The sequence below is a fragment of the Jatropha curcas genome, chromosome 5 (assembly GCF_041381405.1).
Source record: "Jatropha curcas cultivar XTBG-Jc1 chromosome 5, XTBG_Jcur_1.0, whole genome shotgun sequence".
Classification (NCBI taxonomy): domain Eukaryota; kingdom Viridiplantae; phylum Streptophyta; class Magnoliopsida; order Malpighiales; family Euphorbiaceae; genus Jatropha; species Jatropha curcas.
Window position 1 is genome coordinate 26265530 of NC_143155.1, and position 16310 is coordinate 26281839.

General features: G+C 33.8%; 1 protein-coding gene across 3 annotated transcripts; it reads left to right on the forward strand.

Moving 5' to 3' along the window:
• Positions 1–5380: 5380 nt before the first annotated feature.
• LOC105642502 (AAA-type ATPase family protein) lies at positions 5381–16135 on the forward strand. Of its 3 annotated transcripts, none has more exons than XM_089721573.1 (27): positions 5381–5683; positions 5813–6047; positions 6167–6318; positions 7956–8072; positions 8224–8370; positions 8588–9273; positions 9500–9624; positions 9725–9816; positions 10014–10230; positions 10407–10455; positions 10688–10836; positions 10936–11006; positions 11075–11248; positions 11376–11447; positions 12374–12475; positions 12556–12645; positions 12953–13028; positions 13148–13244; positions 13343–13427; positions 13526–13705; positions 13806–13928; positions 14019–14102; positions 14276–14460; positions 14550–14688; positions 14781–14840; positions 15351–15455; positions 15657–16135. In XM_089721573.1, the coding sequence occupies exons 1-27, from the start codon at positions 5600–5602 to the stop codon at positions 15768–15770; spliced, it is 3810 nt and encodes a 1269-aa protein (XP_089577699.1). In that variant the 5' UTR covers positions 5381–5599; the 3' UTR covers positions 15771–16135. The 3 variants fall into 3 exon arrangements, with proteins under 3 accessions (XP_089577699.1, XP_012082733.1, XP_089577700.1); XM_012227343.4 differs by having other exon boundaries at positions 5384–5683; positions 13343–13412; XM_089721574.1 differs by lacking the exons at positions 5381–5683; positions 5813–6047; positions 6167–6318 and adding an exon at positions 7076–7254.
• The last annotated feature ends 175 nt before the right edge of the window (positions 16136–16310 follow it).

Genomic DNA, 16310 nt, shown 5'->3' on the forward strand with positions numbered 1-16310 from the left:
ATCAAATTTTTTCTTCAATTTTATATTAAATATACAAAAAGATTAAACTTTTAGGCCATAAATATAATATAATATAATCAAATGAATTTATATTGTAAAGTTTATACTAAATATTTATTTGATTATGTTCATTCCATTTTTATTAGAGTTTACCAATTGTAGTCTTAAATACTTTTACAATTTTTTTAAAAAATATATATATATATTACTTAAATTATTCAATTATTATATTTTCAAAGCTTCTCAATTTTATCAATGCAATTCTCTAAATATGATCATAATTCATAGCTATGGGGGGTATGAATTTTATATACAGTCAACCACAAAGTTAAATCACCAGAACCAACCCAAATAGTTATGGGTTAAAAAATAATTTTACTTAATTATGGGTGATAATTTTTTTTTTCAAAAATTTTTTACATTAAAATTTGAATTTTTTATTTATTTATTTTGGGGGATCATAGTCCACTTGGCTCTGGCCTGTGTCCGCCCCTGGGCGAGGAACTTGCACTATAGTCAAATGGCTTTGAAATTTTTAAATTTTTCATAATTTACATATATTTTAAGTGGTGATGCCATCAAAAATTTTAAAAGTATCATATCAAAATTACCAAAGATGGATTTTTATTTTTATAGTTATTAATTTTTTATAGCATATAAAAAATCTTTCAGAAAGGCTTTCACGTCTTGCATTATAAAATAATTAGTAGTTTCTAATTAGATATAGTATAAAAGTTTTTTATCATTTACGTGGAAAATGAAAAGTTTCACATTCAAATTAATTTGACAGTGAATGGAAAGATTACTCTATTGCGAAAGCTACTAACCAGCTATTTGATATTCCCTGGAAAGGATTTGGCCGGAATGGACATCTTGCGGCGGACGTAATATGGGGATTATCAGATGACAAATTGACAACTATATAACTAAAAATTGTACATGTTGATTGAATGAAGCCGGATAGAGTCGCTTTGCGCGACCGCAAAGCCAGTGCATTTTCACACTGAGGTGACAACAACGACACAAGTTGCTTTTCGGTACTCTACTTGCTACTAAAACGATAATTAAAACAAACACATCACTTGCCTTTTGTTTTGCTACTAAATACCAGCTATACCTATACCTACTTATCTTAAATTATTATAATAAAATTAGGATTTATTAATTATAATTTAAATTTTTTAGAAGGAATATTTTTTTAATAAATCTTTATCTTAATAACAAATTAATTTAAGATAAAAATACTTGTATAAAATGAAAATGTAGGTTTAATATTAGGAGTTTGATTAAAACTGATTCGTGAATTAGTTTGAGCATTGAGATGGGATACCTTCAAATACTCCAAAGTCTAATAAATAAATAAAAAAAGATAAGAAAAGTTGCAGGATTATACCGTCTCAAATGCTAATATAGATTGTGACCGAGGTGTAATGTAGAATAGAATGATAGATATTAAATTTTAAAATTTTTAATACACTGCTTTCATATCCTCTTACTTTCTCTTTCTTAACTTATTTTTCATATACAACCAATTACTATAGAGCAATAATTGACCACTAGACCCTCTAGAAATAAAAGGTGCAGTAGACAATATCTATTTACTTTTTTATACCTCAACTTAACATGAAAAATAGACATTAACATTTAAGAGTTTTTTTTTTTTTTAGATCTTTCTATTTTTCTAATGTGTCAATTGAATTATGGCACTCCACATTAGATTGGGAGTTGCTGTGATGTAAAAGGTGGAAAGTCATGGAATTTTCAACAAAGCCCCTGTTAGATTAAGTGTAATAACAGTTGGCGATCCCACACAATTGAAGTGTCAAGTGACCATTTATTGATTCCACATCCCTACAGGCATTGGTCGGTTAGCAACTTCTCCAAATCGTGGTTGGAATAGAAAATAAATAAAGGTATAAAAATTTTGTTTCTGTTTCTCATTCATTCATTCATTATGGATATAGTTTGATTTGATTGTAAATATAAATTCCAAGTTGGCTCCAAAAAGATCAACCCAACCAACCAACCCCCTCTTTCTTCTTTCCTTATCATGATTGTTCATATCATGATTTATTGCTGCCTTTTATGAGAGGAGATAAGAAGAAAATGAAACTGTAATTTTCAAGTTGGATGGGTATAAAAGCATCACAATGTGAGGTTCATAATTAAATCATACAACTCATAGCCTGCTTATTATATTGCGCACATTTATCATCTGCATGTCAATAGATATAATTCAACATGCATGGTTCTTGAAACAACACAGTGGCCGCCATTTAATAAATTTATTTTTTCTGCGTGACAGATTTATTTATTTATTAGACCGTAGAAATAACTAATAGATTTAATTTAATTGGATCAATTTAAATGAATATATATATAAAATAAAAAGCTCCTATTATTATTTTTTTTGGGCTTGAAATCATAAGATATCATTCAATTCTCTGTACAACAGTTTGATAAAAAAGTAATCTCTTTCATATTGAAAGCGATTATGTTTAAAGATTTTTTCAAGAAAACTTTAATTATCAATTCAACTAGCTTCGTCGTCTATATTTTAGATTCTTTTGATATCAATTGTTAACTGATTTATATTTATATTATATTTAATTTTATAAACCTTATAATTTTAAAATTGAAATTTAAAGGCTAAGAATCAACCCCATGGCTCTCCTCCTCTTTGTATAAGAGAATTTCTATTCATTACAATCATTTTTTTACGACTAAATGAGGAATACGGTCGCGCACACAAGTTAATAATAAAACAAATTTTTTAATAAAATAATGATAATTTTATGAAAGTGTATTGACCTCTATAATCCACAAATCCTTGTCCATTTGACCAAATATTATAATATTTAATTTATCTTATTTTTACAAAACCAAATGAAAATGAGTAACGAACTTCCATTTTGTTCTTGATTATTGTGTTAATTAGTTAAGGCGGTGCATGAGTCCTTAAATAATGATGCATTGTAGGACATAAATGCCCAACTATAAACTGACAACATGCGCCTTCTTCGTCTTTCCCCAGTTGCCGAGCCACCTATTTTGAACCAAACTCCAAACTTGTAGGCCCCACAACTTTTTAGTTTATAGCACTAAAAGCTTTAATAATACTAATATTACTATTATTAATTTTAGTAATAAAAAGCTTAATGGCCCGTCGACATGCATCCAATTAGTTGCGTGGCAGCAGTCGAATGAACTGAAACTGTCCTACTCGACCCTTACACGTGCGCTCTAAAAAGTAAAACTGGCTTTTTTTTTTTTTTTTTTTTAAATTACTATTTATTCCTTCTAGTTCTGTCAAAATAACTATTTTGTCCCCTTGTACCGAGATGGTTCCATCGCTTAGTACATCTAATGGAAATTTCTCCAAAAAAAATTATTTGGATGATATTATTTTTTTAGAAAATAATTATCTACACATGGCATATATGTTAAATAAATCTGATGATAATTAAATAAATTTGATGAAAATAATAGGCTATTTTTGTTTTAAATGGCAATTAACTAATTTCTATTAATTATGTTGTCTTCGACAATAACTTTTGAAATAGTTTTTAACATTTTGACTAAGTTAAAATTCTACCATTCTTAATAGTAGCATTCAATAATATAGCTTTCATAATAATTTTTTATGAAACGTTAAATAATCAGCATTTAGCTTTTAATTAAATTTTTTTGACAAGTATATCCATTGTTTTTTTTCTTTTGAAATCAACTAATTAAACAACTAACGTTATGTTCTTGTCATTTTAAATTAAACAACTAATTAAACAGTTATTTTTACTAAACACTTATAATTTAAACAGCTAATAGCTAAATAAACTCTTACTACTCATATTATATAAGTTCAAATTTAATTATTGTCCTCTTGATTTTAAAAATATGATTGGATAACATTGTTATTTTGGAAAAAGATTTACTTATACAAGATGCATACACCAAATAAATCTAACGATAATTAAGACATATGAGAATATAAGTGATTTAATAAAAAAAAAAAAAAAGACTAAACAATAACAAGGGGTTAGAGAAATATATATATATATATATATGTGTTTTTTTTTTTTTTTTTGAAAATGGAGAGCAAAACTCTAAAAATTACATGCAAAATATATGGTAAGTATATAAATCATGGTTAAGCCTCCAAATTATACCATAAGAGGTTACAGCAGTACACAGTTTAAATAATTTCCTTTTTTATATGGTAATCAACTTTCCTTTATTTAGTAGTCATATTGTATAACGCCAAATTTAATCTTTATCTTCTTGATTTTAAATTATATTTTGCCTTTATAGAATTTATTATTCCACTTTGACTTTGAATACAAATGCACACACATAAAAAATAATTCCATTTTAAATCAAGATTCACTTTCATATGAAAAAATTACTTTGGAAATATCAAATTATCATATTTTGATAGTTTTAGGAAATTTTCAAGAAAATAAATCAATTAAGAACATTAAGCCATTTTATTTTTTTAAATTATATTATTTTTTTTATAGAAAATCCAGCTTTCTTACCATTTAAGATGCAAAAGTAGGGATAAAGCACATCTATTTAGAAATGAAAATTCCCTAAATATATTGCATTCATGTAAGGCAGGCAGTGCCAACTAAACACATAAATTACCTTTCCAAATTATTTTCTTATAAGATTACAGCAACCAAACCTCTCTAATGAAAATTTATTCAAAAATTCAATAGTGTAACTCCACCCTCCCTTATGTCAGTATGCTTGCAAAATTTACTGTTTTAATAATAACTGTTAGTTGATTTAATTTAGTAACTATTATTTATATAATAATTTGAAAAATGAAAATGTTTGATATTTAAAATGACTAAGGAACAATTTTAGATTAAAGATAGAACTTGTTAATTTATAAACAATAACGTGTATAAGTGTAAAAAAATTATTCACTAATTATTTGTGAAACGCTAAACGATAAACGAGACAACATTTTTGGAACTCGTTTAGTTCAATTGTTCATATCAGCTAAAAGTTGATAACTGGTAGCTAATGACTAATTATTATTCGTGTTTAATAGCGGTTGCCGATAAAATATAAAATAACAATTAAAGTTATAAATATGATTATATATATATATATATATATATATATTAATTTAAGATGAATATACTATTTTTTATTTTAATATATTAATTAAAATTTAAAATTATATTTAAGATAAAAAATTTATTTTTAAAATAACTATAAATAAAATAAATTGACATAAAAATATTAATTTATTCACGTTAGGCTAGAGCAAAAATCATGTGAAAAATATCCTCTCCAAATGCATACAAATCTCATCCGAACCCCAACCAAACAGTCTGCTCGCACCTCCGACCGGACCACCGTCTTTACATAATAACAGTCCTCTCCAATTTTTAATTAATATGATAATAGCGTATATATATAAAAAAACACAATCCTGATAAATGCTTACTGATCTCCTGCAATCATATACCCTCTTTTCTCCATCTCTGTCTCTCTTTCAGCGAAGCAAACAACCATCCGCGTCTCTCCCCCGTTGGATCAGAAGAGAGAGCACAGAGTCTCGCTTAACACACCAACCGCCAAGAAGATGGTTGAAACCAGGCGCAGTTCCTCTTCCTCCAAGCGCCCTCTTCCTTCTTCACCTCCTCCCTCCTCCTCCAAAAGATCTAAGGTACAAACAAATATGCAAAACATGCAAAACCTGTTTTTATTGATTGATCCTTTGCGTACGTGTTTCGCTTCTCTCTTCTGTCAACGTTTTTATCACGTGATTTGATGTTTATTGTTGATGGAACCCTAGGCGGCGGCCGTTACCGCAGCGGTTACGGCGGTGGCTTCATCGTCATTGAACGAATCAACTGTGTCGCTGCCGGTCGAAACCCTAACTTCGGTCAAAGAATCCGGCTCCATACCTCGGGACCCTGAGCTGCAATCGTCTGATCCCCTTGTAACTGTCGTTTCAGAGCCGGTATCTGCCGATGCGGAGAGATCTCCTGACCCTGAAGGCGAGGGGTTACTGTCCCCACAACCTCTAGGTGCGATCTTTCTCTAATTGCATGTAGCTTTGTTTGTCATGTTACTTAAGTCTTCTTGATGTTTTTGTTCTCGATTTGTGTGTGTTTGATTTTTTGTTGGTTTAATTGATTGATTTTAGGCGAAACAAATTTGAATGCTGCTGAGATATCCAAGGCAGTTGGTGCGACGCTGAGTCGGGGCAGGAAGCGACCAGCCAAATCAGCTGTAGCAAAACCCGTGAAACCACTAGATAAACTTGCTTGGGCCAAGCTGCTTTCCCAGTGTTCACAGGTCGGTGGGTTTTACCTGGACATAATTATTTTACAAAATAATTCTTGGCTACTCAGCTTTATGTGAGTTATCCTCAAAGGAGACTAAATATCAGTTCTATTTTTTCCATACATAATCCCTTCTGCCTCCTTGTTTGTGTTTAGAGTTTAATTTGGTTAGCTGCTATTAGCTTGGTTTCAATGTCTTGTGGTGGTGTTTGTCCTATTTGTTGCACTTAATGGGACTGTTTGTGTAGCTGCTTGTTTTGTATGAGTTACCTATCATCTGCAATCTTTTGTCACTTTTGCCTATCCAAGTGACTTTAGGAAGTACTTGTAGAAATGGGTATTTTGATGTTCGCCACTCTGTGTGTTTATGTTTGTATTAGATGAGCTTCTGAGCATGAGTGTCGCTGGAGACAATGATGTAGCATCTCTCTACGAGTATGTAGATGGTTTTTTGACATTCTTGAGATGCTGCTTGATTGACATCTCACTTGATAACCAATCATTATATGGCAAGGACAATTTTCACTAGTTCACCTTGCAGTCAACATTATTAATCTTTGAAATTTCTGAATTCTAGAGGGTAGGAATAAAGAATACTAGTTGAGATGGTTAAACGACCTTTCCCATTGTGAGATTAAGAAACAAAATCCTTAATGTGAGTTGGCGTTTTCGTGATTGCACATGACGTTTCATGCAGGTAAAGAGTGTGTTTTGCTTTGAGGCATAAAAGTGAGGCTTTGTTCATGTCTGGAACATGTGGCGGTTTGGATAGTTGGTGGGAAGTTTGGTTGAAGCTTGCCTTGTGAGGCTTCAAGTGCTGTCTAGTAAGGGGCCTGAATTGGTCAATTAATTGTCACTTAGGGATGAAAATATTCAAGAGGGGAGTGAATGAACCTCTGGGTATCTTTGCTTATTTCAGCTCCCCCAGTTCTTCACTCTGTATGATAAGGTTAGTGATAATGATCAGTTTAATGGTATCTCTCTCCTAACAGGGTTAATGATGTGTTGTTATTTGTATTCGAGCTAAAGTTTATCGGCATTGAAGTTGAGAACTTGTGTTTGAAAAGTGTCCTTTTAAATGTGTTGCAAAAACAATAGTTAGAAACTGCCATTAGCAACTTTGGAGTTTGAATGACTAAACTAAATGAAATTTACCTTAAATCGTTTTATAAATGGTCCCTAATCAACATGTTTAATGTGCCTGCTTTTCTATTGGATGTTTTCAAATGTGTTTAGTAAGAGGATGGTTCATGTTATATTTTATGGTTTATTCTCTTGAGCTTAGACTGATGATAATGCACGGGTGGCATCTCCCAATCCTCCGCTGATGAATTCAGCTTGCTTGTTTAAAATAAAAAAAGCAGGAAAAGAAAAAGAAAGAAATTAAGGTTTGGATGCACGTTAAAAGCGAATTTTTAGCTGTTGTTTTTTTGAGTGAAAGTGGGTTCTTCATTCCTGGTAAAATTATCATACAGTTTTAGTGTTCCCTCTTCCAAGAAGCAATTATGAACTGGAGAATTATATGGATGTTTATAATATTCTTTTCTTTTAATGGGCATAATTCTGAATATCTATCAAGCATTTTGATGGTCTTCTGGGACTAATATACTAACCTGTTCCTGATGCTTTTATATGTTCTGTGAATTCCAGTACCCTCACAAGGAAATGCGCAGCACTCTTTTCACTGTTGGTCAAGGCCGTCATTGCGATTTAGTAATTAATGATCCATCCGTCAGTACGATTTTATGTAGACTAAAACAGTTAGAGGTATCACTTGTGCATTTTTTATTTAATACTTAAAGGTTTTCATCTCTTAAAAACAAGTAAACAATTCAATTTCCCAAGTTAATTGCACTATTAAAAAAAATACGTCATAATCATTTACCTTTTTTCAATTCCTCATAATCACTTTGTGTAGAATGGAGCTGCATCAGCTGCTTTATTGGAAGTAATTGGGGGTAAAGGAGCAGTCCAGGTAAATGGTAAACTCTTACAGAAACCGGGAATGGTAGTGATTAATGGAGGCGATGAATTAGTGTTCAGTTCTTCTGGCAAGCATGCTTATGTATCCTTTTTGCTGTTCCTAATATAACTATTGGCAATAATTGCTTTGGATTGTGATATTTTAATTTTTTGTTAGCCATAAGCCCATGTTGTTGTGAACAAAGAAAATAGTAAAATATATCTGTTGCAGTGACATGATGAACGTTTGCTTTTTATGTAATTGATTTAAACAAGCCACATCTTCAAAAGATCAATGAATTCCTTAATGGGAACATCAGATTTTTCAACAGCTCACTAATGATAACTTAGGTGCTCCAGGCATATCATCAGTAAATATCTTAGAAGCCCAAGGTGCTCCAATAAAAGGGATTCAAATTGAGGCAAGATCTGGGGATCCCTCAGCTTTTGCAGGAGCATCAATATTAGCCTCTTTATCTGATATCCAAAAAGATTTATCTCTTATACCGCCTCCTGCCAAAGCTGATGAGGATATGCCGCAAAATACTGAGATTTCCACTGTACCTTCTCTGTGTGGAGCTCCTGATGATTGCATTCCAGAGGTTAACATGAAGGATACAACAAGTAATAATGAGTTGGACGGAGTTTCTTCAAGGGAGAAAACTGTTGTTCCATCCTCTAGTTCTGCCAGTCAAAATCCTAATCTTGATAGTCTTGGTTTGGATGCATCTGTTGATGTAGGAAACAGAAAGATTGCTGGATCACCATTTGAGTTAAGGCCGCTCTTTCGGATACTTGCAGGTTCTTCATCTGAATTTGATTTAAGTGGTAGCCTTTCTAAAGTGCTTGATGAGCCAAGGGAAATACGAGAGCAACTGAAGGATTCTGATCCTCCAATGATTCTGATGTCAACTAGACGACAAGCATATAAAGATAGTTTACAGCAGGGAATTCTGAATCCCGAAAGCATTGATGTTTCATTTGACAGTTTCCCATATTATCTAAGGTGCAGCCTTTTCTCTCAGTTGTTAATACGTTGCACTTGACCTTCACAGAAAATACTGTTGATAATTGCATGTGATTCATTAAGTAATTGTACATTTTTTGTTGGTTGTCTTTGCCTTGTTCTATGGGGGTGTAGATGGTGTTTTACAACCTCATCTTGTATCCAACAAAGTATCTTATATGTTGAATTTGATTTTTTCCTTTTCTGACGGTGAGATTTGTCACAGTGATACAACAAAGAAAGTTTTGATAGGGGCTGCATTCATCCATTTAAAGTGTGATAAAAAAATTCCAAAGTTTTCTTGCGATCTTCCGACCGTGTCACCCCGCGTATTACTATCTGGTCCTGCAGGTGGTCTCAGCATTACTTTGTTGATATGCATCAAAGGTTTTGTGATTTTTAATTTAGTTCTGATGTATCTATATATCTTGTCATTATGAATTTCTTGCAGGGTCAGAAATATACCAGGAGACTCTAGTGAAGGCACTAGCTAAAGATGTTGGTGCTAGACTGCTAGTCATTGATTCTCTTTTGCTGCCTGGAGTAAGCTTATTTAATTTCGCTGAATTTTTTTAATTTTTGTTCTTTTTCTACAGTTCTATACACTGTTTTCCCTTGCTGTTTGAGTCTTAAATGCTAGCAGCCTCATTTTGATGATGCGTTTTCTTTTTTAAATGGTTGAATCTTCAGTTTTCTCAGGTTATTGAACTTCTCTGTTTCCTTTTTTGTAATAATTTTAGGGATCAGCACCAAAAGAAGCGGACTCTGTGAAAGAAGGTGCAAAGCCTGACAGAGCATCCGTTTTTGCCAAACGAGCTGTGCAGGCAGCACTACACCATAAGAAACCACCGTCTAGTGTTGAAGCTGATATTACTGGTGGCTCGACAATAAGTTCTCAGGGCCTTCCAAAGCAGGAAACCTCTACTGCATCATCGAAAAACTATACATTTAAAGCAGGCATGTTTTAGTTCCATAGCAGCTGTACTACACACACATGTATACTGATAAATATGGATAATTAAATGGATAAATAGTTGATGAATCAGCCTTTAACTTGTCCTTTTTGTTAACTGATTTACCTATTCTTTACCAATTAGAACCTTTAAATTACTGGAAAATTTGTAATGTAGCAGGTGACAGAGTAAAGTTTGTGGGGCTATCTTCTCTGCAACATTCTCTAAGGTACTTGTTTATCACTTTAAATTCGTCTTTTTAACTAATTCTGGTCTATTATAATTTAATTGCTCGAGCTTCCACAAGTGCTCAAGGGATGAAGCTAATACAAGATTCTTCATTTACCTACACCTTTATGTAACAAATTCATGCATTCACATTTTCTTATGTAATGATGATATGGATATAAATCTATATTTGATTTGTTTTTGATTTTTTCCCTTTCATTTCTTTTCAAAAGGGGACCATCAAATGGTTTTCGAGGCAAGGTCGTCCTTCCTTTTGAAGATAATGGATCTTCCAAAATTGGTGTTAGATTTGATAGAGCAATTCCTGAAGGCAATGATCTTGGTGGTCTCTGTGAAGAAGACCATGGTTTCTTTTGTCCTGGTGATTTTCCAGAACCAGCTGCTCCGTCTTGTTCATTTCTTAGGAATTTGTGCCGCATTCTTTCATCTGCTGTTGCTGAACATATCTTTAACCCTGCAGCTAATTCACTTCGCTTGGATGGTGCTGGAGGTGAAGATGTCGACAGGCTTGCTGTTAGTGAACTCTTTGAGGTATCTGCTAGCTGCTGCCTTTGCTACTGCTTCTATCTTTTGAGTTGCTGAGCTTCAATTTTTTATAGGTTGCTCTAAATGAAAGTAAACAAGGTCCCTTGATATTGTTTATAAAAGACATAGAAAAGTCTATGGTGGGGAATCAAGATGCATACACGGCTTTAAGGAGTAAGCTTGAAAATTTACCTGACAAAGTTATTGTAATTGGATCACATACTCAAATGGACAATCGAAAAGAGAAGGTAATTTTTTGATGGATTGCTCCGTTTGTTTCTACCCTCTTTTATTCGTCTCTCTTTCACACGCCCCCCCCCTCCCGGCGGGGGAATTCGAGCAGTCTAACAAATTATGACTTTTCTTGTTTTTCAGTCCCAACCTGGTGGCCTTCTATTCACAAAGTTTGGGAGCAATCATACTGCTTTGCTTGATCTTGCTTTTCCGGTATGCTGACCGTTGGTGTAGTAGTTCATTTAGTTATTAACAAATTAATTATAATTAATTGTGTCCTGGTTGTGTATCTTGTTGTTATGCTAGCAAACTGCTTGTTACTAGCATGTTTACTATCTTTCTAGGTAACTGATTTACTATTTGAGTACACAAAAAATTCGAGTGCACTACAGAAAATTGATTAAGCAGCCAGCTAATGAACTATTTTCACTGCAGTTGCAATGATATAATTCACTTTTCTTTTATTTCCATCACTGGGCTTGGAGTTTGCTCATTATGTTGATATGTGAGTGAGTTGAACTGGACCATATATGGATTATTCATTTGCAGCATGTGGGTGTTTAATTCCATCTCATTCCAAGCTGTCTCGAGCAAGATTGTGGATGTGGTTTGTAATGATAGTCTTGAACTTTTCTGCTATGCACTATTGCTAATACAATTTGTCAATATATTGGTTTATGGAATACAGGCCAACCTTTGAAAGATATTTGGAATTTCCTCTGTTTTGTGTTCACATAACCAGTGTGTTGCCTGTTGTTTGGTAGCCTTCTTATGGCTTTATGGCTTATTTTTCTTTTCCTCTCTAGTAGAAGATCCATTGTTTACTCTCATTTTGAATATTCATATTTAAAGTCTACCGTGTATGATGAGATTATTTGTTTAGTTGGTTGTTTTGCCTTGCTATCTTTTAGAAGACAACAATATTTTTTTTTTTTTTTTTTTTTGCGCAACCCTCATGCCTGTACCCCAGTGATGTTAGTCATTTCGTTGGTAATTTGTTTTAAATGATACACACACTATTATCAAGCTTACATTATGAATGTTAATGGTGGTGGATGTTTTCATGCTTTTTCTTCCTTGTTGATGGTATTCTCAGTCCCCTGTGTATTTAAAGTATGTGAACTATTTTTGTCCTCTAGGATAACTTTGGTCGACTGCATGATAGGAGCAAGGAAACTCCTAAGACTATGAAGCAGCTTGCACGGCTTTTCCCTAACAAAGTGGCAATACAGCTACCTCAGGTATTGGTCTTGCATTCATTCTAAGATTTCTTGTTGCTCGTATCTTCCCCAAGTTATCTCATTTCTGAGAGTCCTTGCAGGATGAAGCTTTGCTTTTGGACTGGAAGCAGCAGTTGGAGCGTGATGTAGAAACTCTGAAAGCACAGGCCAATGTTGTTAGCATTCGTTCTGTGAGTATAATGTTCCAAGTGGATTGATCATTACTTTTTATTTCATCTTTACTTTCTTATATTATACTGGCTTGTGTGGACAACAGTAGCTCTCCTACGTGCATGCTAGCTAATCTTTTTGGGGTTAATCTTATTTTTCTTCTGATGGTCCTGGTCTGCTAGAACACTTTTATGTAGCTCATAAAGCAGTAGCTCTTTTATCACCTAATTTTATTTTTCCTATTGTTTTTTAAAAAATTCAGAGGCATGTATTAGTTGTAGGCTTTTTGCTAGTTTTATTGCATTTATAAATTGTTATTGGATTTAGGTCCTCAGCCGAGTTAGTTTGCATTGCACTGACCTCGAGACTGTATGCATTAAAGATCAGGCCCTTACAACTGAAAGTGGGTATTCTTAAACTTAAATCTTGCTGTTCCATCATTTTTCTTCTTTACATTGATTTTTACTGTTTACACCTTACACTGAGTGCTCACTGATACTTTTTCGTTTCTACTTTTGTTAGGTGTAGAAAAAATAATAGGTTGGGCTTTAAGTCATCACTTCATGCATTGTACTGAAGCTTCTGTTGAAGATGCTAAACTTGTGATATCTACTGAAAGGTTTTTCCTCCTCTTCTCTGTTATACATGTTATTGTAATAATTGTGTGAACCTTACCTGTATAAACTGTTGATACTGTCTTAATGATCTTTCTTGTAGCATTAAATATGGGCTGAGCATTCTTCAAGGTATACAAAGTGAGAGCAAGAGTTTGAAGAAATCATTGAAGGTAAAGTTGATCTTGGTATATCAACTATTACCATTCTTGAATGAACAAGTTTAAAAGGTTTACTGTCTAATATTTACCTTTTCACCATCAAGTTAACTTTTAAGTGGCTTCAGGACGTGGTAACTGATAATGAATTTGAGAAGAAACTATTGGTGGATGTTATTCCTCCAAGTGATATTGGAGTGACATTTGATGATATTGGAGCCTTGGAAAATGTGAAGGATACTTTGAAGGAACTGGTGATGCTTCCTCTTCAGAGGCCTGAATTGTTTTGCAAAGGACAGCTTACTAAGGTTAACTGCAAGTTATATTGTTTGTACCCTAGCCCATATTCCCCCTTTCTTTATCAGGTGGGTTCTGTTGTATGCTCATCGAATGTTGCTACTTTCACAGCCATGTAAGGGAATATTGCTTTTTGGGCCTCCTGGTACTGGCAAAACAATGCTTGCTAAGGCCGTCGCAACTGAGGCTGGTGCAAACTTTATCAACATATCCATGTCAAGTATTACTTCAAAGGTATTTTCCTTCTGCCTTTTATATCAGTCACCAGTGATTTTTGTGTGAGCTTTCTACTTGGAATTTATGATATCTCTGCATTGATTGCAGTGGTTTGGTGAGGGAGAGAAGTACGTCAAGGCAGTATTCTCCTTGGCTAGCAAAATTGCTCCTAGTGTTATTTTTGTTGATGAGGTTTGATCAGTTGCTCAACTTGTATTTCCACTTGTTATTCTATTATTCTTCTGTTCCCGTCCAACTTACATGTTTTGAATGATCACTGCATCTTGTGTTCTTCACAATTTGTATTTGCATTTTACCTTTGGCAAATTAATTTAACAGCTTTTTCTGCTTGGTTTTTATTGTAGGTGGATAGCATGCTGGGAAGACGGGAAAATCCAGGAGAACATGAGGCTATGCGTAAAATGAAGAATGAGTTCATGGTGAACTGGGATGGTCTTCGTACAAAGGATAAAGAACGAGTATTAGTGCTTGCTGCCACAAACAGGCCCTTTGACCTTGATGAGGCTGTTATTCGTAGGCTTCCCAGAAGGTGCTCCGTCTTTTCCTTGTCCTTTGTCCCATCAATGTAAATCTGGCATACAGTTATATTTTACTTTCTTGCACAATCCTTTTCTGCAGATTGATGGTCAACTTGCCAGATGCACCTAACAGAGAGAAAATTTTGAGGGTTATTTTAGCGAAAGAGGAATTGGCACCTGATGTTGACATTGAAGCAGTTGCAAATATGACAGATGGTTATTCTGGAAGTGATCTAAAGGTTGGTGTTCCTCTCTCCTTCCCTTCCCCACACCCCACCCCCACCCCCCCTTTTCTCCACTTTTTGTGTTCTGATTTTTTTTCTCGTGTCAGAATCTTTGTGTAACTGCTGCACATTGTCCCATACGAGAAATACTGGAGAAAGAAAAAAAGGTAAGTATTTTCTTTAAAATAATACCTGATTTTGGTTTTGTGATGCTACTGTTTTTTATGACTTAATTGCCTCATGTTTAAATTATGATATCCTGTATCTTGTCTTTTAAATGCATGCTAATTTTCTTCCAACTGTTGTAACTGGCTATTTATAAGATTGGATTCTGCTGTTAGCATTTAGTTGATATACAATTTCCCCCTTGAAACTGTTAGCAAGCTTAGGAGGCCAAATTCCGAGTAATACGTCAGCGGCCTGTTGGTAACACAGGCTTAATGGTCAAAGTTGCTAAATTCATGGCACATTGATGTTGCGCCCATAGCATTGAAAGAGAAAAGAAAATAACTTGTGTAGATCAAAGACTAGTGCATGTTCTGTTGTTACTTGGGTAGTAGGGATTAAGACTTCAGAAATACTCCTAATACTTTTTAGATGTTGTGTGCATTTTGTTTTCTTTTTCTTGATTCCTATTTTTGGCAATACATGTTAATTCAATTTTCGCACAACTTCAGGAGAGAACTTCGGCCTTGGTGGAGAACAAACCTTTGCCTGCATTGTACAGCAGTTCTGATGTCCGCCCTCTTAGAATGGAGGACTTCAGATATGCACACGAACAGGTATGAAAATTACCCTGTCGGGAAACAAATTAAGTATGAAAATACCCTGTGGTAAAAATTATTATTGTGGTTCCTAATAATGTGGGAGAAGCATAAAAAAGTTTGTTCTGTTTGGTTGGCACTTTTTTGGTCCCATGTGTCCATGAGACACAGTTTAGTAGTGTTGTAATGTTCTGTAATTTGGGTTAAATGCATTTACAGGTGTGTGCAAGTGTGTCATCAGAGTCAACAAATATGAATGAGCTTCTTCAATGGAATGAACTATATGGAGAGGGTGGATCAAGAAAGAAGAAATCACTCAGCTACTTCATGTAGAGGAATTTATCCAAAATGTGTATAGCAATCCATGCTTTAGTTTATTCTTCGTCACCTAAATAGGTGGGCTAGATTAGGGACACCCCTATTTACGGGATTCCTTTCCAGTTTCTGTCCCCTTTGTATTATAGATAGGTTTTTCAGTTATTTTCTGTAGAAATTTCACAATATTTACCAGCCTTGTAAACCTTGGAGCTAGTGCCCTGACAGGTTTTTTTTTTTTTTTTCCTTTTTTCTTTTTTTTTTTTTTTTGTCCCCCTCTTAATTTATTTAAATTTTATTTCTTCACTTCTGGCCGGCCATCATCCTGTACATTGTTAATTTTGATAAATCAAATAATAAGCATTGCTAACTTGTTTGTTTCACTTCAAATTGCAAGTACCTATTCCAACATTTCTACTAGTGGTGTACTTCCATAGGAAAAATGTTTGCTGCTGGTTCATATATAACTTAGATTTTGTTTTGAACAAATGATCGAGTCAACCTGGAGTATAAACAAAAATAAAAATCTCACCCAATTTGAAATCTGAAACATAACAT